The sequence below is a fragment of the Lagopus leucura genome, unplaced genomic scaffold (genome assembly GCF_019238085.1).
Source record: "Lagopus leucura isolate 7727_CA_CO unplaced genomic scaffold, USGS_WTPT01 Super-Scaffold_100083, whole genome shotgun sequence".
Lineage (NCBI taxonomy): Eukaryota > Metazoa > Chordata > Aves > Galliformes > Phasianidae > Lagopus > Lagopus leucura.
Genome location: NW_024962318.1, coordinates 518577 through 540705, shown reverse-complemented (window position 1 = coordinate 540705; position 22129 = coordinate 518577). Strand labels below are relative to the sequence as shown.

Below are 22129 nucleotides of genomic sequence, written 5' to 3'. Positions count from 1 at the left end.
TTCCCTTCCCTTCCCTTCCCTTCCCTTCCCTTCCCTTCCCTTCCCTTTTAAACCATGCAAAGTTATCTAAAACAGCAGATAGAAATAGTGTAGTGCTTTGCATTTTTTAGCTCCTTGGTATGTATCTGGTAAAAGTTACAACCTTGCTTTTATTAAGGGGGATGTGTGCTGGGACATTGAACCACTACTCCTGAGGTGACAGTTTGTGGAAAGCCCCTGTCCTATCCATCTGCTAAGCATTATGCGAGGGCACGCAGCTGCCACCAGGCTGCTTTGAGCTACACAGCCCTTACTGAGTGGGGACACACTTCTGGTGCCCACAGTTACAGTGGGGCAGTTGGAGCTGTGAGATGAGCCCATGCCTGCTGTCTCAGACTGCGTTCCAGCTCCCAAGGGAATATGCTGCAGTATTTTGTGCTTGGCTCTGATGTTGTTCTTATTCCCTCACAGTAGTGACTTATTTTTCTGTTTGTTCCTAGCTGGTGAGGATAGCCAAGGTGCTGGGAACAGAAGATCTGTATGACTACATTGACAAATACAACATTGAACTGGATCCACGTTTCAATGACATCTTGGGCAGGTGAGCCAAGCTGGGAAGTAGTTCAGAAGATGGTGAGCTCGTGGTGGAGTTGGAGCTTGAAGTAAACAAAGACTTTTGCTTTAGGGAGAACTGCTGCTTTGTGCTTTTGAGCCAGCTTTACCAGTGCTTCCCATGCACCTGTATCTGCAAATGCATTTGAGGAACGAGTTTTAAGTGTCATTTAAGTTAATAATTGAACTGCCAGAGCATAAAGCATGAAGGGCCAACGCTCCTTCTGGTATTGCAGAAAAAAGAGCAGCCGTGGTTCTCAAGACTGTCAAATAAGAAATGAATTTCTGCTGATGGCACTGGCATGTTATTTTCCTCGTAGTTATTTCATGTGTGACCAGGAAGCAGTGTTCAGAGTGTAACAGAAGAGCAGAACCGAGGCTTCAGGCCCATCCCTTCACTCTGACCTCGTGCTGTCCGAAGTGTGGCAGCTGTGCCGCCACGTGGAGGCTGGGTGTACTGCTCTGTGTGCTCTGTGTGCTCTGCTTTGGCTCAGCCCCTCGCTGCTGCAGCAAGCAGTGACCTGTCTTTGAGCTGGGCATCTGCTGCAGCCCTATCTTTAAAAACAACAGGAATCTGGCACCTGTGTGCCCTGCCTCACCTCACCTGGCTGCCTTGTTTTCTGCAGACACTCCCGTAAACGATGGGAGCGCTTTGTTCACAGCGAGAACCAACATCTGGTGAGTCCTGAAGCTCTGGATTTCTTAGACAAGCTGTTGCGATATGACCATCAGTCACGACTCACAGCAAGAGAAGCCATGGAACACCCCTACTTCTGTAAGTAGCAGGTCTTACAGCTGTCTGCTGTTCACGCTCACACCTCTGCATTCCTTCCTCTGGGAAATCTCCATCTGAGTAGTTGTACAGACAGAGCTAAGAACTGCAACAGCAGAGGCTGCTGCTTTGCAAGTAGCTGTGCTGGAGCTGAGGCTGCTCATCTGAGGTGGATAAGTAGGCCATGGCCATCTGCAGCAGCTGAGGAGGCAGCGCTGTGTGCCTCTGTCAGGGCAGTGAATCAGCAGCACTGCATTAAAGAATCTTTGCTGCTGAACCTGTGCTCATTTCAGCAGGTGGCTGAATATACGGATTCCTGTGTCTGATGAAACCAGGTGACTCTGCTTTGTTGAGAAACAGGCCCTTTGAAGTCATCCTGTTGCTAAATGTGCCTTAGTCAGTGGTGTGTTGAAGTCTTGTTTTCCAGGCAGAAAATGAAACTTTCACTAGTAAACGTGAAAAATTAATGTTTGAATGCTTGCAGTTTTCCCAGAAACCTACATATTAAGCTTTGTGAGAACAGCTGTATGACAACACAAATAGGAGTATCTGCTCAGGTTCTTTATTTTTGTTGGTGCTGAGCTGACTTCTGTAAATAACAACCAACAGTCCTATGCTTGTGGCAAATGTTCAGCTGAAACGTTTTGCAAATATGAGCGTTAGCAGAGCTGAAAGCTGTGAGAGAGAGAGAATGGGGAAACAGCAAAATTACTTTGTGTCTAGGTGCAGATAAAGGTTGTACTGAAGGCATTGTGAGGAAAGGCAAACTTGAAATTACTTCACCTGCTGCAGTAGGCTTGGAAGGCAGGAAGGGGATGTCCTGATGGCAGTGCTTTTTACCTGCATCTTATGGAAGGCAACACGTGGACCTCATTAGAGTTCACAGCTGTGGGATATGGTTGGAGACATGACTTGTTACCACCTGTGATGTTTCTGCTCACTGCATTCATTTGCTGGGTTTAGTTTTATGAAACATCTGACGCAGAAAGGAGATAACTGCCATGGCTTCAGCTCTTAGTGCCGAGCAGTCCTGCTGATCTCCACACCACAGAATTTGGGCAAGCTGTCCTTAACGTCTGGACTTTTTTAGTTGTGTTACCTTTGTACCCTGTTGGGTGCCTTCCAGCAGAGTCAGTGCAAACTTCTGTGCTCCAGTAAGTGCTGGCTGATACCATCTGTGCCACAGGCAGCTCGCCAGCACTGGCTGTGCACTGGGGTCAGGCAGGCAGCGTGCCTCAGTGCTGTCTGGCAGCACGGTGCCTAAGGACAGTGTGCTCTTCCTAGATCCCATTGTGAAAGACCAGGCTCGGATGGGCTCGTCCAACATGCCGGGTGGCAGCACTCCTGTCAGCAGTGCGAGTATGATGTCAGGTCAGTTCTGCTGCCTCTTGTTGGTGTTGCAAAGCGTTTCTGTGAATGTCTGGGAGGGTGAGTTCTGCAGCTGGGGTGTTGGGGTGTCTCCTGCAACTGAGGATGAAGGCAGGGCTAAGAAGACATGGGTGGGAGAGAGGGAAAAGAGCCTCGCTGTGGCCTGACCTGCTTTCCTGGCCTTGTGTTTTGTAAAGTGCTTTGCAGGTGGAATTTCTGGCAGCGGCTGGAAGGACAGTGATGCTACCACATCTGCCCTTTGGTGACACTTCAAATGTGCATAAGCTGAGCTTTTTCTGTTAAAGATCTTTGCTCTCAGCTTATTTTGGTAGCTCTGAAAATGTAAGGAAGTGACCCGCGAGGATGACTTGTCCTTTCAAAAGCAGCACAGCAGACCTGGATATCCGTGCACCCGTTTCACTCTAATTCTTGCTTACCTGTCTCTGTTCCAGGGATTTCTTCAGTGCCAACACCTTCACCCCTTGGACCTCTAGCAGGCTCACCTGTCATTTCTGCCACCACCACCCTGGGGATGCCCGTTCCAGCTGCTGCAGGCGCTCAGCAGTAGTGATGGGTTCTGTCTCCTGCTGCCTGAGCTGAGTCAGGTGGGGAAGAGGTTTCCCCCTCCGCCTCTCCTCAGGACGCAGCTCGTGCCTGGCAGGGGAAGGGAGGGGATGAACGCTTTGGAGGCACCGTGTCTGAACTGTTGCTTGTGGATTTATAGTAGTTCAGTCATTATATACAAAATTATTATAGGCTGATTTTTCTTTTTTTACTTGAACTTTTCGTAACTCAGGGGATTCCCTGAAAATACCTACAGATGGAAAATTTCTTGGACAGTTTCCCTTCCCCCTTCCTCCCCCCCCCAAAAAAAAGTACTCTTCATTTAAGAGCAAAGATGAATCAACAGCATTTCCAAACTATTGCATCCTGCTGGAAATCTCTTCTCTTCATGTTCCCACCATTACTCCTCCACGAGCACACACCTTGGGAGATCGTGCTGTTCTCCAGAGACTACCAAACCAAGTCTTCATGAGGCAGGGGAGGGGGATTCTCTAAGTACCACTCACTCACTTTAACCCCATAGCCTGCATATGATTCAGTACACTGAGGAGACAATTCCAGTATGGAGAGGCGGTATAAGCTTAAAAGAAGTGCAGATAATGTCTAAAACCCTATTTTGATCAAATCATGTCTCCTTAGGAGCCGACCAGAATGCCAACTCACCCCCTTGCATGTAATTTTAGTCTTCAAACATAAAGTGACCGATCCAACTGAAGTCCTCTCCGCCTCCTGGTAAAGGTGCTGCTTTCGAGCCGTCCTCTGCTCAGCACCTTTCTCATGGAAGGGGAGGCTTCCTGCCATTGCTTGGCTTGGATCTCTGGAATTAGTTTGTTATTGGGTATATTGTTTTTAAATTGTTGATATAGGTTTCAAGCTGGTGGCAACTTAAAGCTGGAAAAATCAGACTGCGCCAAGTCAGATACCACATCTTCACCCACCATCCCCTCCCTCACGTGCCATGTGGTGAGAATACCAGTTACCTCACAGTCTTGTAAATATGCACTGAGAGGAAGGAGCGAGCAGACTTAACTTAAACTGAAATGGTAGATCAGTAATTGTGGACAAATATTATCATTGACAACAAAGGAAAAGAAAAAAAAGCACCCCTGTTACAGCCCTGCTACCCCTTGCTGTGTATATATACTTTGTCCTTCATATGTGAAAGATCCAGTGTTGGAATTCTTTGGTGTAAATAAACATTTGGTTTTATTTATCGAGGTTAGATTTAAGTTCCCTGTGTAGGGGGCTCAGGGGTGGCGTCACACACACGGACATCTCCCACCCTGAGCTGCAGCGGCTGCTGCTTCTGGCCATCGCTCGTTTCTCCGGGCACTTCTCAACGCTTCGCCTTTCCTTCGGGCGGGAGGAGCGGGGCCTGGCAGCGACGCGGCCTTGTCCCGTCGGCTGCGCCGCGTCTTTAAGCGCCGACTACAAGCGAACAACGCGCGGCAGGTCGCACAGCGGTGTGAGCAGCGCGGGGCCCCGAGCCCGGACCTTTCCTGACTCCGAGTGAGGTTGGTTGGGAGGCAGGAGGCTACGGAGCTGCGTTTGAAGCCGGGTGAGCGCAGCCCGTTGCCGCCGTGCGATCTGCCCCGCGGGGCGCTGAGCCACGTTTTCACACCGCTGTGCCGTAACGCGGCGGCCCGCAGGATTGGGGCCGGGCCCAGAACGGCACGCGTGCTTCCCGCCTTCGTCTGCGCATGCGCGCGTTCGCCCCGCCCACGCGCCACCGCCACGCGGCCGCGCCTGCGCACCGCAGCGCCGTGACGTAACACTCGCGCGCCGCGGGCGGAGGGGCGGGGGAGCGGGTGGGGGTGCGGAAGGGACGGGACCGGACCGGGCGGTGCGGGAGCGCCCAGCCCCAACCCGGCCCGGCCGTCGGCTCGGCATGCGCCGCAGCGCCCGGGAACAAACATGGCCCGGCGGAGCCCGCCGCGCAACGGTGTCGGCGGCCACGGTACGGCCCGGCCGGGCCTGTAGTGGGAGGGGGGGGGGCAGCGCCTCCTCGCTCAGGGGAGTGGGCTGGGGGTGCTCGAGCGCCGCCTCGCGGGCGCCGGGTGGGGTCGTTGGCAGTGCGCCCCCATGCGGCGGGGCGGGGCGTTACGGACGGGCGTTATGGCGGGGGGACAGCGAGGGGTCGTTTGGCTCCGGGATGGGGCACCGCGGGATGCGGCTGTTGGGGACTCGTCGGTGCTGCCCGTGCGATGGGTGGGAGGGAAAGAGAAGGAAAGCTGCGGTCACCGGGCGCTTGCTGGATGCTTTAACGTTGGTGTTCGGAGGGAGCTGAAGCTCTGCCGCAGGCTGCTGTGGTGGGTTTTCATCCAAAAAGTGTGCCAAAAAAAGATTCTCGGCGCTTCACTGCGTGGCTCCTGTGTCCCACGAGCACCGAAACCCCACAGGGCAGCAGGAGGTGGGCGTCAGGGAGAGTCGGCCCCTCCCAGCTCCTCCCGGCCCACGTCCTCTGCAGTTCCTCATCCGGTGGATCCCGGTTGGGTTCCATGAGCAGTGGGAGCTGCGTCCCTTGGAAAAGCCGTCTGAGGAAGGATGGCGTTGGCAGCTTCACCCTGCGTGGCCCTACAGAGCCTCTGTGAGCAGCGAGATGGGAGCTGCGTGTTGCATGGAATGGCCCTGAACTGCCTCCCTGCTGCCCACCTGAGGCTGTGCTGACCTGCACCATGGGCAGGGTGAAGCAGTGCCCTTCCTCAGCCCCACACTAAATGCTCCCGTGTGCCATCTGTGTATTTAACCCACGTGAAACCCACCCTCTGTGTGCGTTCTTCTCTCCCCTCCCTGCCCCAGAATCCCTGTACTCTACAAAGCAGTTCCTTTAATAGCAGCTCACCTGCACAAGGCTAACAGCTAGAAAGTTTGTGTTTGTTGGGAGGTAAGTCAGTACACTGTGATACTTGTAACTGGTCTAAATGTGACCTTCCTTGGGACAGCTGCTGTCAGTAGTTCAGACCTCTCCCTGGGCTGATGGTAGCCAGGAGCTGCTGCCTGGCCAGGAATCAGCAGGAACATGAGGCCCAGGTGTTACAGAGTGCACAACACCTGAGCTGGGGCTGAGTCAGCCCTTCCTGGAGTGGAAACAGTTGCAAAATAGCTCTGTGCTGCCATCACGGTCCTGTGTGGAGCTGTGATCTGATGAGGGTGACGAGCAGCTCTGTGGCACTTCTGCGTCAGTGGGACAACCAGTGCTGAGCCTGTGCTGGTCACAGTGTGGGTTGGCCATGGTCTGTGCTAGCAGGGCCTGCGCTGACGTGTCCTGTTATCTTGCTTTGTGCTTTCCTTGCAGACTTTGACTCCAAGAAGAAAAGAAAAGTGGCAGAAATTTACCAGGCCCTGAACAGCGACCCTATTGATGTGGCAGCGCTGAGGCGAATGGCCATCAGTGAAGGAGGGCTGCTGACCGATGAGATCCGCTGCAAAGTGTGGCCAAAGCTGCTGAGTGTGAACACAGATGACCTGCCCCCCCTGCCAGGTACAGGGCAGCCCAGGCAGGGTTCTAATGAGAATCTTTCTGCTTTAAGTTTTCTCTCTGCATGCTGGAGTGCTTCCCATTGAGCTCACACAGAAAGGGACTCGTGCTGCGTAACGAACACCGCAGGCTGTGCGCTCTGTATCTTGTGTAAATGGCAGATCAGGAAGCAGAGAGCTTCCTAAAACAACATTTCTGTTGTTCCCTGGAGGTGTCATTATCTTTAGTGACAGATCTTTAGATGTGGTTCTTGTGGCGTTGTGTGGTTGGTTGGCACGCATGCGTCGGTTGGTGGCAAGAGGTGTCAGGCTGTTTTTGGTGGCTCTTTGGTGAGGTGGCTGTGCTGAGGAGTGCTGGGATGGGATATGCTGAGGTGTCTGCCAGCTGCAGGTGAGGCAGTTTGTGTGAAGCCTGCGTGATGTTTGCTCAGAAGGGAAGGAGGGGAAATGACCTGCATGATGTGACACCTGCATGGCTTTGAACCTCAGGTGTCGCAGTCACCGCCCCCAGGGACAGATTCTGTTGTTGCTCCTGAATTTGTGGTCATTCAGAAGTGCTTGTATCCCTGTGTCAGTCGAGAGCTGGATTGTGGTAGGTGATCAGAGCTGCTGGAAGACAGCGTTGCATTTCATGTGACAGCATAGGTAGCGTGCCAGCAAATTCTTTTCACTTCTGTTAGAGCTCTCTTAGCTACCAATGGGTGTTTGCTTTTTCTCCTCTGAATTATTTCTTTCAGCCATTCTTCACTGCCTCCACAGTGTGTTGTGCCTCTTGCTGTTGCTGAGGACGCTGTGAATTTCACAGTGTAGATGGTGGAGCTAAGATATTTCCAGGAACTCTGGCAGTGGTGTCAGTTTAAGCATCTTAACATATGTTTAAATAATAGCCTTGTTTCCTTGCACTGCTGTTTGTGCAGCAGTGAAAGTGAGAGGCCAGGGCCGCTGTGTGACGTACAAAGAACGGGATGGGGGTGTTGCATGGCCTCCTCCTCCTGGCCAGTTCCATCTCCCCGTGCTCTTACTGGTACCTTTGCACTACTCCACAATTACCTACTTCCTCTTTTCTTTCAGCAGGAAAGGAGCTGCGGGAGGGCAATAAGGATTACCAGCAGGTGTTACTGGACGTACGGCGCTCCCTGCGGCGCTTCCCACCAGGTGAGAGGGGTTCACAGCGAGCGCCTGACCAGCGCTGCAGGGAGGCTGACCTCTAGAAAGCCTCCCTATGTCAGCTCACAGCAGCTTCTTTGCACACTGGAGCTGTTCCACAGCTGGCGGCTTCCTCCAGCCCCTGCCTGGGCTGCAGCTGGGGCCTGATGCTTTTCTGTCTGTCCTGTCCGTGCTGAGACCCTCTGTGCTCAGTCCTCTGTTGCTGAACAGTACCAGTGCAGAGATGTCCGATGCTGCACAGCCCTCAGCTGTTGTCACCAGGGTGAGATTAGGGCTGATGGAACGCTTGAGGAATTGACCGTTTGCTTCAGTGTATTTCAGACAGGGAACTGTGCCCGAGGAGTGTGGAAGGCAGATCTATCAGAGCAGGTTGTTTCACAGCAGTCCCCACGCCAGATTTCCCTCTGTGGTTCCCACACCAAACTGAAGAGAAGTAACCTTTGGGAGCGGAAGGTTCCTGCAGTTGTTTGGTTCTGAAGGGTGGCTGGTGCCTTGTCGTGCTATTTATAAAGCAAGTAATCCAGCAGCTATCTAACTCTGCAGAGCAGCCGTTGTTCCTGGCCAGGATCTGCATCCCCCCTTCTGCTGCTTTATTGTGCATAAACAGTTGATTCACTCTGCTTCTCCTTCGGGTGCGGAGACGGCCTGATTCCTGAAGGCTCTGCTGCTGCTTCGTTTGTTTGTTTTTGCCCTTGAATGGCGACCTCCTCCTGCCTATTTTTAGAAGCATCAGTGAAAGAGGGGAAAAGGAGAACTTTGTCATTGCAGGATCTCCTCTGGGACGTTCTGCTTGGCTGTAGGGCATTTTCTCTGTTGACAGGGACTGCCAAAAAAACAGCTGCAGCTGTGCGTGGCAGGAACAGTGTTTTTCCCGTGACATCCTGTCCCTGAGCACATGTTGTGAGCAGAGGACCGATATGAAGTTGTGGCGATTGAGGCCTTGCAATCTGATGCAGCTGGCACGGTTTCTGTGAAACCTCTGTCCTGTTTAATTTTTTTCTAGAGCCCTTGGGAAATTAAAAATGATTAAAATGTCCTCAGCAGTGCTGGATGTGCAGTGCAATTTGCTCCTCGCAGCACTGTACAAACACCCATAACCCTGTCATCCACGGTGAACTTCCTGGCAGGTAGGGACCCTGCAGCTCCAAAGGTTAAGCAGGCTCACAGCTGGTTGGCTTCTCCAGGGCCAGCAGGAGCAGCATTAGGAACCTGGGTCTTACACAGCTTTCTCAGCCCGCTCCCTGTTGTCCCACATCCTTTGTGATGAGGCTGGTTGATAAACATGCAGGCAGGGAGCAGCGGGTGATGCAGCCCATCTCACCAGTGCCTTGTCCCCGCAGGGATGCCGGATGACCAGAGAGAGGGGCTGCAGGAGGAGCTCATTGACATCATCCTCCACGTCCTGAAGCGCAACCCGCAGCTGCACTACTACCAGGGCTACCACGACATCGTGGTCACTTTCCTCCTGGTGGTTGGGGACAGGTTGGCCACAGCTCTGGTGGAGAAGCTCTCGACGCATCATCTCAGGTACTCAGAGACTCAGCCAGGGGAGAGGAGCTGCTGTGACTGTGGAGGCAGAGGGGTGGCCTGTCCTGAAGCAGAGCCCCATTAGGGCTGGCCTCTCTGTCTGTCTGTGCCCAGGAGGTGCTGCTGGAGATGGCACGTGGGATTGCAGGCAGCTGTGCTCTGGGGAAGGGCTAACAGGGCTGTCAGTTAGTTTGTATCATCTCTTGAAGATGAAGAAGCAGCAAACATGCATTACTCATGGTTCTGTTGGCCGTGTGTCCTGTCAGGGCCTTTCTGGCTCCTAGGGCTCAGCACAGTGCTTCCCACTCAGCCTTTGTAGAGCCCTAGGAAGTTCTGCACTGAAACTGTGGTCTGTACAGCCAGTGTCCTAAGCCCCAGGTTAAGTGCCTTTCCTCTTTGTGCATTGAAATGAGAACAAGCCTTCAAGTTGGTGAGTGCTTTGGAGGGGTTTTGTCTCCTCTCCCATGCGACAAGCTGAAAAGGCTTTAGGGCTCGTGTGTACAGCAAAGAAAGAAGTGTCCATTGACACCACTGTGATTGTGTGGGTCCAGGTTTTGTGTGCACCCACATTGGTAGGCAGGGAGCTCTACAAACAGAATTCCCTGGGATTGAGAGCCACCCTCCCAGCAAAGCTGTTTATTGCAGTGCATTTATTTACTTCCTGTGTGCCTCACTGGAGGAGAAACTCACTGATGTTGTTTCTTGACAGAATTCTTTTCTAAATCTTTTCTCAGGGATTTTATGGACCCAACAATGGATAATACCAAGCACATTTTGAATTACCTGATGCCCATCATAGACCAGGTGAACCCTGAGGTGCATGACTTCATGCAGAGGTACGCAGACGTTCCCTGGCTCTGCCCTACCTCTCTCACATTGTCGTACTTGGGGCCATTTGCACCAGCCTGTCCCCAGCACCACGGTGGCTTCTTGTGAGTCACCAGCTGGCCCACAGCTCATGGCAACAGCCCAGAGCCACGTGGCACCCTGCTTACAAGCAGACCCAAACACACTGCCTATCCTGGGAGCTTTTAAATGATGGTGTCTTCACCCCAGTGGCCTGTGTTGGAAAAGCTGGGAGTTGCATTACTTTGCATTCCACGTCATACAAAGCTGCAAGTTAGCAGTTTGCAGTTTTGGGGTTGCTGTTGCATCTCTGTGGTTTGTTGCTAGCTCTGGGGATAATTGCCAGGCTGTGCAGCAGGGATGCAGAAGTGTAGCATGAATAGAATAAAGCAGAAGTGAGAAGGTAAGTCAGCAGGGTCTGTGCAGAGCCCTTTTCTGGGCAGCTGTCTGTCAGCGTTTCACAGCCAGCATGCCTTCGGGTATCAAGCTTGCAAATTCTAGAGCAGTGCTAAGTTTCAGGGTTGAATGTGAAAAGCTGGCTGTGCTTCAGCAGTGTCTCCAAGCTGCCAGCAGCAGCTGACCTAACTGTGCTTTCTCTCTGTGCAGTGCGGAGGTGGGAACCATCTTTGCTCTCAGCTGGCTCATCACGTGGTTTGGGCACGTTCTGTCTGACTTCAGGCACGTCGTGCGATTATACGACTTCTTCCTGGCTTGCCATCCACTGATGCCCATTTATTTTGCTGCTGTGGTACGTGTTGGCTGGAATGGTGGCAGGGGATGTGCTGAGCCACTGCAAGGTGCTGTGGGGCTGCGCAGAGGGTCTGGCAGTGCTGGTGCTCTGCTGCCCTCTGCGTTTCTCTTCCCATATGGGCTGTGTTTCAGTGCAGTGTATCCCCTGAGGAAGGGCAGATCTTTCAGACAGAAGTGAAATGTTTTTCTCTGCTGGCCCCGAAGTGTCAAAGAGGGACAAGGAGCTGCCCCTGTTTCCCTGGCTGTGTTCAGTGCTCTCTCTCCTCTGCAGATTGTGCTTTACCGGGAGCAGGAAGTTCTGGACTGCGAGTGCGACATGGCCTCGGTGCACCACCTCCTGTCCCAGATCCCACAGGACCTTCCTTATGAGACTCTGATCAGCAGAGCAGGGGACCTTTTTGTTCAGTTTCCTCCATCTGAGCTCGCCAGGGAGGCGGCACAGCAGCAGGCTGAGCGGTGAGTGCAGGGCGGCCTCGTGCCCCCACTGTAGGAGCTGTGCCTGGGTTCTGCACCTTGCCCTGGCCTGCTCTCGTTGCCTGGTGAAGACCTCCCTGCCCAGACAGGAGGCTCTAAGGCACTTCTTGACCCATTTCTTCTCTTGCAGGACCGCGGCTTCCACGTTTAAGGACTTTGAGTTGGCATCAGTGCAACAGAGACCAGACACTGTGTTGAGACAGCGCTTCAGGGAGAGGCTCCGAGGGGAGGAGCGGACAAAATCCATTTTGACAAAGCCAAGGACCAACCGTTTTGTCAAGCTGGCAGTGATGGGGCTGACGGTGGCACTGGGAGCAGCTGCCCTGGCTGTGGTGAAGAGTGCACTGGAGTGGGCACCCAAGTTTGAACTACAGATTTTCCCCTGACGCCAAAGGAAGTGCTTACCTTGTCGTCACATCCCACGTCGACACAGAATGATGTTTGGAAGGACGTGTCTGGAAACAACCTGTCTCAAGAGTTTTCTGTTCTTGCTGCGTCCCGTGATGCTCTTGGCCTTTGTGACAGAGACTGATGGGAACCAGTCCAGCAGGATTGTTCCCCACACCGACACTCACCTCGTTTTCTCCTCCCCATGCAGGGGCAAGCAGGTGGACGCTGCCACTGTACGGATGAGTCTGACTTCCAGCCTTGTGCAAGTGACCACGAGTGGTGAGCTGTGCGTGGGCTGTGCTGAGGCAATCCTGCTTCCTCTGTTGGGAAGTGAGGAGGTGCTGGGAGTGGGAGTGAGGGCAGGTGCTCACCTAGGGGGGAGTGTCAGGGCAGGGTTTGGCCTGCTTAGTGGTGAGAGGCTTGTACGTGCTCCTGTGGAATAGAGGAGCCCTCTGGCTCTGTATCACTCTGGCTGCCAGGGCAGCCTGCCTTCTCCATTTGCATTCACCAGTGCTCTGACCCCCTTCTCTTTCCTTACAGGCAGCCTCTCAGTAGAACCAAACCTGTACCAAGCCCCTGTCAGCACCCCGCCGTGAGGTCATCTCCAATGCATAACAATTTGTGATTCCACTGTCTTGTTTGTGGACTGGTCAGCTTGCAGGGGACAGGTCTGGCGGGGTCCTCTGCTGGCAACAGCAGCACAGTCGTGTTATCAGGTCAGTGAGGTGATGAAGGCGTTGTTCATCCTGCCTGTGTCAGATCCCATCACCACAAGCATTAGCAGAGCCGTTAACGCTGCTCATTTTCACAGCTCTGGGAGCAGACTCCAAAGTGGAGAATGGCTTTTTTTTTACACTTAGAAACAGTTTGCACAGGACAAAAAAGTCTGCTGCAGACATCTGTCATAATTCACCCCCACGAGCTGATCAGATTCTGTGACACCCCTCAGAATAACACAGATGAGGGGTTTCCCAGAAAGGCCACCCCAGTGCTGCATGCCCCACCTGGCCCAGCCTTGCTGCTCCCTGCCTGCTAAGAAAGCTCAGCAGCAAATTCTGCTCTAAGAGCTCCATATCCACTGACACAAAGCCAACAGACACTCTATGCCTCTACCTCCCCCCTGAACTGCTAAACCTCCCACAAGTGCCCTTACCTGCCCCGACTGGTTCCCACCCAGCTGCCTGCCCCTGCTGTCTTGTGCCCAAAGAGTTGTAGATTTCTGGTTATAGAAGGAAGCTCATGCCCTGCAAGGCTCAGCACCCTCCTGTCCCTGACCACCTGTGTGCAAATTCATCACCGCATCCATGCAAGTTTTGGATTGCTCCGTGGGCCCTCGCTCTGTGGCACAGGTAGGGAAGCAGGACCTGGTCCCTCATCTGTGTTGGCATCTCCTGGCTGTGCCACTTACTGGTGCCAACACCAGGGCTCTCTCTGCCTCTCCTGAGGGCTGGTGGCAGCCTGTGTGGCTGTTTCCGTGGCTGAAGGCAGAGTGCTTTCCTGCACGTATGGGGGGACTGGCAGTATGGGGCAGCAGCAGCCTCTGCCAAGGCAGTAACAGTGAGGGAAACAGGCTGTGACTTTGCACTTTAGAAATTTGTGGTACCAGAGTTTGTGGTGGCTGTGCCACGAGCTGGAGGTGCTGCTGGGGGTCCCCTGCCACACCTGGGCAGTGCAGTGCCTGGGTGCCCTCTGCCCCCCCCCCCCCCAGGTGAGGGATGTGGGGGGCACAGCGCCCTCCTGCAGCCTCCTGCTCTCTGCCCACCGTGCACTTTAGTTCCTGCGTTGCCCAGGGGAAGGGTGAGCGAGGGGGTGGTCTCTTGGGGCGCTCCAGTGACTCTGTACAGACTTATACATACCTGTGTAAATGCAGATTTGTACAAACCCTATTGCTGTAAAATAAACAGTTACTAAACGTTTTCCTCCCCCTGTGCCACCAGGGGCCGGCGCTGCCATGAGCTCTGGGGCCGCGTCCCATCCCACAGCAGCCAGGACAGCGTGGGAAGAGGAGCAGGAGCCAGATGGGTGCCTTTGTGCTGCTGCCCTCCCTCTGCCCACGGCTCTGGAATGCCGGCATGCGCTTTTGCCCTTGGCTCTCCCAGCCTTCCCCAGCCAGCAGCACGGCTGGCAGCACAGGGATGGAAATAGCCTGACCCAGCAGCCCATTGTGTGCCTGGGGCTGGCTGCCCGGCCGGGAGGAGATCCCACACTGCTGGGCACTGTGCCCCTCTGTGGTGTCCCTGTGCTCTGCGTGAGGCTGGTGGCCGTGTTTACCAGCTCAGCCAGGCTTATTTTTAGCTTGCTCTGACTTCATCTGGAGGAGCAATTTTCTTAATAGTGCCCTCAGCCCTTCAGAAGGAATGCAAAAGCAGAGGCCCTGCAGCCCCTTCCTCAAGGAAGCAAGGGATGCTTGAACGTTGTGTGGGCTGGAGAGCTGCATTTGGGAGCTGCACGGACCCCTTAGTGGGCTCAGTCCCTTCTGTTGGTGTAGGGCTGCTCCCAGCCTGGCAAGGTATTTGTACTCAGTTGTCTTCACTGAGGGAAAGAAAATGATCTTGGGTGTTGTGCAGCAACCCTTGGGACTGTGAGGGGCAGGTGGGTGCCTGTGCCTGGCAGTGCTCTGTGTTGTAAGAGCCCTGCCCAGCTCTGATGCACTGCTGCTGCAGCACACATCCCCCATACACAACACTCATTGCCCCGGAGCTGAGCCTCAGCAGCAAGAACAGCCCACAGCCACGTGTCTTTTATTCACCCCAGAAAGAGCAAAATGAAGGAAACCAAGGTGAGTGCAGAGCATCTGCTCCATCGCAGGGGCTGCGGCGTGGATGAACGCATGGGGCTGCAGGGCAGGGTGCTGTGCTGGGGGCAGAGCTCCCACTGCAGGCACCTGGCAGCATTGGGCATTTGCAGCTGCTGGCTGTGCCTGTTCGACCCCATGGCTGGTTGGGGAGCAGGTGGAGGAGCTGCAGTCTGCTGGGATGTCCTGGGCCAGGACCTGATGGTGGCCGATGGTGCACAGGATCCTCCAGGTGCTGAGCGCAGGGAGTCCCTGTGGCACAGCTGGGATCCAGGTCAGCCATCTGGGTGCCAGGAGGGGATCCAAGGTGGGATCTAGTTGAGTCCAGGCTGGATCTGGGCTGAGATCAGGCTGTGTCAGGTCAGGATCAGGGCTTTGCTGGGCTGCTGCCTGCTCCATCCGATCCCATTGCATCCCATCCCATCTCCACCACATCTATGAACTGGGTTGCAGCACCCCAGCCCAAGCAGCCTCCCCTCCTCCCACTCTGCCCACCCCCACGCACGCAGCCTCAAGCAGAGCATTTCCCAGCATTTTACCTAGCAGCAGCAGTGCAACTCAATGCACTCACACCTCCTGCCGGGGCTGGACACCATGGAGCTGGGAGGCACTGAAGGGCACCGCGGGGCCCTGGGGGCTGCTCTGCAGGATGGGTGACAGCTGCTGCTCCTCTTCTTGGGGGCCACCCCAAGCTCTGCCCAGCACACAGCACAGCAGCCCCACAGCACCCAGCACTGCAGCTGTGATGCACAGCGCCGTGCCCAGCAGCCGGCACGCACTCAGCACATGGTTGTAGCGCATGGCCTGCACGTCCAGCACCACCAGATCCTCTTCCTCAATGCTCTCCAGCCTGGGGGGCACCAGCCAGCCTGTGGTCAAGGCAGCCACTCCCACCAGCAGAAACAGAGTGCCTGTGGAGAGGGTCACCTGGGAACAGGAATGGGGAGCGGGTCAGCCTAGAGGAGTGCATGGCAGGTATGGGGGTTCCTGAGTTACTTCACACAAGAAGAGAGGGAAGAAAAAATTGGGAGAGGGGGATCTCTTACCTTCCAGATAATGGAGGGCCATACACCATGGGGATGGGAAGGTGAAGACTCATCTGTGTCCCCATCAGGGCTGGCCCCAGCGCAGTCCTCATAGAAGAGGTGGAGGTAGGAGCGCACCCCATACCACTTCCCCTGTGCCACGCTGGGGCCGTGGCTGCAGCTGCAGGAGGGCTGCAGGGTGGGCATCTGGCCTGGGGGAGTCATGGGGGGCTGTGGCATCACCTGAGCCCTCCCCACAGCCACAGCACCCATAGGGCTTAGTTCTCCCCTGGGCCCAGGGCAGGGGATGGGGTGCTGGTGCCAGATGTGCCCCCCTGCCCGTTCTGGGGAGCACTGAGAGGGACTGCCGTTTCTGCCTGGGACAGAGAAGCCCTTATCCCATGGGATGCAATAGGGGAGGGGGCACTCCGTGCCCTGCCTGATCTGGGACAGACCCAGCAGGATCGGGACCCACATCAGCCCACCCACAGTGCCCCATAGGCACCAATGGGGATGGAGGGGCGGCGGCAGGGAGGGACGTGGCCTCCACCGTGTCCCCATGGCTGGGGGGCTGCTGGGTGCAGGGACACAGCCACCGAAGTCAGAGCGCCGTGTCCCTCCCCTCCGCCGTAGGGACATTGCCATGGGAACTGCCTGCTCAGCCCTTCGTCACTGCGTCCCTGCAGCGTGGTGTGTGAGAGGGGGGAGATGACGTGTGGGACCCTTTCGGTGCTGGGCTGTGATGCTGAACAAAGCCTGGCGCCGGAGAGGCCTCACAGGGGGGGAGCAGCAGTCCCCCATTGCATGGAACATCCTGGTGCCACAGCCCCAGTGAAGCCACAGGGTCCTTCTTGCATGCAGGGGGTGCTGCCTGGGTTTGGGAGGGACACCCATCCTGCATCCAATACACAGCATCACCCCTACCTGCTCCTTGCTTACCTGGGGGGGGTTTCAGCACATCCTTCCCTGTCCCAGCGCTGTCACCAGCAGTGCTCACTTTGCTGTCCCCGTCTCTGTGTGGGATCCCACAGCTGGGACCCAGTGATAGAGGCAGTGCTGGGCACACTCCCTGCTTCCCAAGGGGGTTTTGGGGCAGTGTGAAGGGAGCAGCGTGACTCCTTGCTGCACGGCTGAGAGCTGCCACCGTCTGTGAGCCGCTGCTGTGTGTGACTCAGAGCGGGGCTGGCAGTGGGGACACGTGGCTGTGCGGGCAGCACCGGGTGCTCAGCAAGGCCAGGCTGGACCAGGGGCATCCCAGCACACTGCTGTGTCGTGGGGTCACTGTATAGGAGCTCAGACTCACAGCCGAGGGCTGCCACATGCCTGGGTCACAGCCAGGCTGTTCAGTGCTGCCGAGATTGCAGGCAGAGGCACCTCCATGTCCCACAGTGGGTGTTGTCCTGTGGGTATCGGGGGGGGGGGGGGGTCTCAGCAGGGCCAGCCCAGTACCCAGCCCCTCCCCCAGCAGGGATGGGAGGGCAGGTGGTACCCAGGGATGCTGTGGTACCCAAGGATGCTGCAGGCTCCCTTGTTGCCGTGGCAACAGCTGGAGGGGGGGGGGGGGGGGGGTGATGCAAGCGCTGTGTGCCCTCCCCTTGAGGCCCCATCCAGTGGGGCCAGATCAATGCCTGCTGCCACATTACGGAGCCAATGGGGCTGTGTGAGCACATGCATGCACGGAGCACATGCACAGAGCACACGGTGCTCATGGATGCATGGTTGTGCACACACACGCATGCAGGTACAGCCTATGTGGGTTGGTATTGGAGCACCACTGAGTGTTGGGACCCACGGGTTGGTAGTGGAACCCCATGGAGTTGTATGAGAACCACTGCGTCTGAGCCAGAGCTGGGTTCTGACCCCCAGAACCCCACATCCCTGGGGGGTCCCCATATTTGTGCAGGTTGGGGAGGTGTAAGCGGCGCAGGAGGAGCCGGAGCCACGTGGAGCAGACCAACACACTTTATTCCATAGTCACAACACTGGGATAACCACTAGCCGAGCTTCCACACCACCGGCCCTGGCCGTGCCGTCGGGGTGGCCACGGGTGGGACATCCCCTCCACCAGCCCAAGACAACAGCTGCAGGACCCCTCCCCAACACAACCAAAGGAACCCCGAGTGCTCGCGGCAGCTCCGGCCCGCTGGGATGCCGCCAAGGCGGCTTCTTCCTGAGAGAGGTTTGGTTTATTTTTTTTTTTTTTAATTATTATTATTTTTTCCACTTATTATTAATGACGATTCGCTTTGTCTCTAGTGATGAGGATGGCGCACGCACACTCGCTCGCACACCGGGGGAGGGAGGGGATGGGGGCTCGGCGGGACGGACAGGGGGGGGTTTCTATGCACTACAACCACATAGCACAGAACATCCACCAGGAGGGGCCACGACGGGCAGGGGGACGGGGACCACGCGCACGGTGTTGTGCTTGAGGCCGGGCTCGGAGGGGGGGGGGCTGAGCCAGAGCCTGTCCTGAGGAAACGCTGGGGATGCAGCCCCGCACCGTGGCCTCGGGCCCTGCCGGTTTTTGGGGTTTGGCTCCCCGCGTGGGACGTGGCGGCGGTAGGGGGGCTCCGATGCCCCCAGAAGGCAGCGAGGTGTCGGGTGGGAGCTGTGCGCCGGGGAAGCCCTTCAATGAACCCCAAACCCGGTTTGTGCGTGGAGCCCCTCGGCATTTGGCTTTTCTGCTGGGTTGGAGTGGAGGGAGAGGGTCTGGGGGGGGGATGCTCTCTACATGGGGACATGTGGGCGGTGCCCGCCTGCCTCGCAGGATCGCAGCCGCACCGGGGCTACTAAACACCGTCGGGGACGCAACACCAGACACACGCACACCACAGCTACCTCTACACACCTACACATCGATAACGCTGAGCTCGCGGCTCCGCAGCCCCGCGGCCACTGGGGCGGGAGGCACCCGGTGCCCTTAAGCGGGGACACGGCGCTCCCTGCGGCATCTCCGGCGACGCCAGCAGCCCCACGTTGCTCCCCATAGAGGGGGACAAAGGGGCTGAGCGCGCCCTGCTCGTGGCTCCATCCAGCCCCATTGCAACGGGTGCACGCGGGGCTGCGTGCAACCGGAGGAAACGGCATCCCCCCAAAAGCGGGGACGGGTAGGGTTAGGGGGATCCTTCGTGCCCAGATTCCCACTTTGGAATCGAGGACCTCAGAGGCCGCTTCTGTGCCACACGGACGTGGGATGGAGCCCCGCGTCCCCCGCCCTGCCGGCACCACGGCCATGTGCTCACAGACAGCGGAAGGAGGCGGATTGCTGCAGGAAGGAACCATTGGGGAAAGCAAAGACAAACGCGGCCGGAGGAGCGCTGCAGCAGGAGCTGCCCTGCTGGGGAGCTCCGCAGCGCTGCTCTGCGGTGAAACCCAGGCTCTCGGAGCCAACACCGGGCGCACCACAGAGGATCGCTGCACTGGAGCACCGCCCGCACCCCACATCTCCGCCAGCATCAGCTGCTGGTGGCGGCGGCGGCCCCGTGCGAGAGCTTAAGGCAGATTTCCTGCAGCACAGGCTTCGCCAGCCTTGGGGGGCATGAGCCCGGAGCGGGTCCCATACAGGCATGGGCACCCCACGCCTGGGCATTAATGCCGGGCAGGCTGCCCTACGGCACGGGCTCGCGGTGCGGGTGGCTGTGCACAAATGTCTGGAGAGAGGAATAACGCAGCCTCCCCGCGCCACGTGCGGATCACGTGCGTGCAACTTCGCTCTGCCCCAAACCGAGTGGCGGGGAGAACGCGCCGCAGCCAAAACGCAAGGAGAGAACCTGTCCTGAGGGACCCCCAACCCCAAAGGCGGGGACCACACAGCACAGGGCAGCAGGTAGGGAGGGACTGAGATGGGTTGTGCCACCACGGAGAGCCTCGGGCACGGCGCGGCCAAAGGTAGCGCTCCCGAAGGGCTGCTATGAGGAACAGGAGAGAATCGAAGACGTGCTTTCTATGCTATCCAAAAAAGCCATAATAATAATAACAACAATAAGGATAATAAAGGAAATTGGCTGTTCTCCAAGGGATGGGCGAGTGGGAGAGCTAAGGAGGAGAAAACGGGGCAGCGCGAGGCAGGGACAGAGCTACAGGGGGAAGGGGTCCGGCAGGGGGTGGTGACAATGGGACCCTGCCAGGCAGCCGCCTTTCATGGGCGAAGAACGGCAGCGTGCCGTGCAGCGAGGAGGGCTGAGCCCTGCACCGCCATGGATGGATGGAGGAGGAGTGGGTGTGTGCCGGGGGGATGGGGGGAGCAGGGAGCTCTGCCTTCCAGCGGCTTCAAGGCTAAATACCTGATTCCTGCATGTAAACAGCTGGTTTCGGTTTTGTTTTTTTGTTTGTTCGTTTGTTTGTTTGTTTTTTTGAGACGACCTGATTGTGGGAAAAGAAGAGGAGTTACCTGCAGAGAGCGGCACTCAGTAGGTAAAGACCAAGTCCGAGATGCTGGACATGAGCCAGTCCCCCGCGATCATCTCCGTCACCTCGGGCGTGCAATAGTCCGGGAATTCGAAGTGCGAGGACGCGCCCCGCGGGAACAGATCGAGGTCCTTGTCCAGGACGGACCAGTCCAGAGCCCCGCACGCTGTGCCACCCGGTGCCCGCGCGGGCAGCACGCCCAGCAGCTCCTCCTCCAGTTCCTCGTCCGAGGAACCCAAGGAGGACGGAGGCGAACCGGCGGGTGCGGGAGACGGGGACGCGCTCTCCGGGCGCGGCTCGGGGCTGGTGGCGGCCGCGGGGCTGCGCTCGCCGGTGGGCACCGCGTTCCACGTGGCCGTACCGGGGCGGTCCTCGACGGGCGGCTCCGGCGGGCGCTGCGCGATGCCCGGCTCGGGGGGCGGCTTGGAGGGCTGCCTGCGGGCGGCGGGGACGCGGCCCAGCACCGAGGGTTTGATCTTCACCGGGAGGCGCGGGCGGGCGGTGGCGGTGCCCACTTTGCCCTTTTTCCGAGGGCGGTATTTGTAGTCGGGGTAATCGGCCATGTGCTTGAGGCGCAGGCGCTCGGCCTCCTTCACAAAGGGGATCTTCTCGGAGTCGTGCAGGAGCTGCCAGCGCCGACCCAGGCGCTTGGAGATCTCGGCGTTGTGCATGTCGGGCCACTGGTCCATGATCTTGCGGCGCTCGTGCTGCGACCACACCATGAAGGCGTTCATGGGCCGCTTGATGTGACCGCTGGGCGTTTTGCACCAGGCGGGTTCCGCGTCGTGGGCGGGCAGAGGAGCGCAGGGCTCCCGCCGCCCCTCCGAGCCCCTTCCCCGCATGGCTCGCTGCACCATGTCGGCCCCCCCGTTGCCCCCCTTACCGCCGCCTCTCCCTCCCCGCCGGCCGCTACGCGCCGCGCCGCGCCGCCCCCATTGTGCGGAACGGGCGGCGGCGGCGGGGCGGGGCGCGGGGGGCCGCGGAGGGACCCGGGGGGGCACGGCTCCGCCGGGGCGGTGGCTGCGGGGCGGCTCCGGTGGGACCTCGGGATGCGGCGGCTCGGGGATGCGCTGCAGCGCTCTGGGGATGCTCTGGGTCCGGGGATGCTCTAGGGATGCTCTGGGTCCGGGGATGCTCTGGGTCGGATCGGGTCCGCTCCGCACCGCCCCGGGGATGCGATCGGTTCGGGGATGCGCTCGGTCCGGGCGGGTTGCGGGTCCGGGGCGGTGCGGGCAGCCTTGTAGCCGCACGCCCCTTTCGCCCCCCGGTACGGCTCTTATAGCATCGGCAGCCGCCGCCGCCGCCCCGCCCCGCCCCCGGTAAACACGGCCGCGCCGGTTCTGTCAATGGGAGGCGCCGCCCCTCCCGGCCCATTGGGCGCGGGGCGGGGGGGAATTTCCCCCGCTGCCAATGGGCGACCACCGGAGCAGGGTTGCTGGAGAGAACGGCACCGAGGCGCGCCCGTTACCCGCACCCGGGGGGGGGGGGGGGGAGGCGCTCCCCAGCGACCTCCCAGCGCGAGCATCGCTGTGCCCACGGTTCACCCCACAGCTTCCAGCACCGGGATCCCGCTTCCCTCCCGGGATCTCCAGCCCCCCTCCCGTGCCCCCTCCCCGCTCACCCCCGTACTCCGTAGACACGTGGGATGATTCAGGTTGGAAATTTTAAGGTCCCCAAGACCAACACCAGCCCACCACACCTCAGTGCCACACCTCCACCGTTCTTGAACGCCCCAGGGACGATGACGCTCCCCGTGCCTGTGCCACGAAACCGCTTTTCTGCCGATGGAAACCCTGCATGCAGCACAGCACCTCGCCACGAAGCAAACGTCGGTCCCCCCTCGGTGCCCTCGGTGCTGCTCCGAGCACAGCAGCGCTTTCCTCCCGACCCGAACTCTCCAACCCCGCGACCCCTGGCGTCGTTCCGCCGCCGCGCTTGCATCCCTCCATCACTTGGACAGGTCCGTCCCCGCGG

At 57.7% G+C, this 22129-nt stretch overlaps 4 protein-coding genes across 6 annotated transcripts in view; 2 read left to right on the top strand and 2 right to left on the bottom strand.

Annotated features, from left to right (window-relative positions):
* The window catches only part of CSNK2A1 (casein kinase 2 alpha 1), a 22155-nt gene extending 17642 nt beyond the window's left edge, over positions 1-4513 (top strand). For both annotated transcript variants that reach the window (XM_042887387.1, XM_042887388.1), the window contains 4 exons: positions 480-580; positions 1218-1366; positions 2648-2734; positions 3184-4513. In XM_042887387.1, the coding sequence (XP_042743321.1) occupies positions 480-580; positions 1218-1366; positions 2648-2734; positions 3184-3299 (453 nt within the window). In that variant the 3' untranslated portion in view covers positions 3300-4513. The remainder of the gene's footprint in view (positions 1-479; positions 581-1217; positions 1367-2647; positions 2735-3183) is intronic.
* Positions 4514-5171: 658 nt separating this feature from the next.
* Positions 5172-13843, top strand: TBC1D20 (TBC1 domain family member 20). Of its 2 annotated transcripts, none has more exons than XM_042887412.1 (8): positions 5172-5252; positions 6591-6776; positions 7847-7927; positions 9280-9466; positions 10201-10302; positions 10919-11060; positions 11334-11518; positions 11667-13843. In XM_042887412.1, the coding sequence occupies exons 1-8, from the start codon at positions 5210-5212 to the stop codon at positions 11920-11922; spliced, it is 1182 nt and encodes a 393-aa protein (XP_042743346.1). In that variant the 5' UTR covers positions 5172-5209; the 3' UTR covers positions 11923-13843. The 2 variants fall into 2 exon arrangements, with proteins under 2 accessions (XP_042743346.1, XP_042743345.1); XM_042887411.1 differs by having other exon boundaries at positions 7844-7927.
* A 1152-nt stretch (positions 13844-14995) lies between these two features.
* On the bottom strand, positions 14996-15970 carry NRSN2 (neurensin 2). The gene is given in 3 exon segments (XM_042887384.1): positions 14996-15060; positions 15260-15647; positions 15767-15970. Coding segments are annotated over 3 exon segments (657 nt in total).
* A 3586-nt stretch (positions 15971-19556) lies between these two features.
* SOX12 (SRY-box transcription factor 12) lies at positions 19557-21012 on the bottom strand. Its single transcript, XM_042887401.1, has one exon. It carries the CDS (start codon positions 21010-21012, stop codon positions 20155-20157), a length of 858 nt encoding a protein of 285 aa, XP_042743335.1. The 3' UTR covers positions 19557-20154.
* Positions 21013-22129: the final 1117 nt, after the last annotated feature.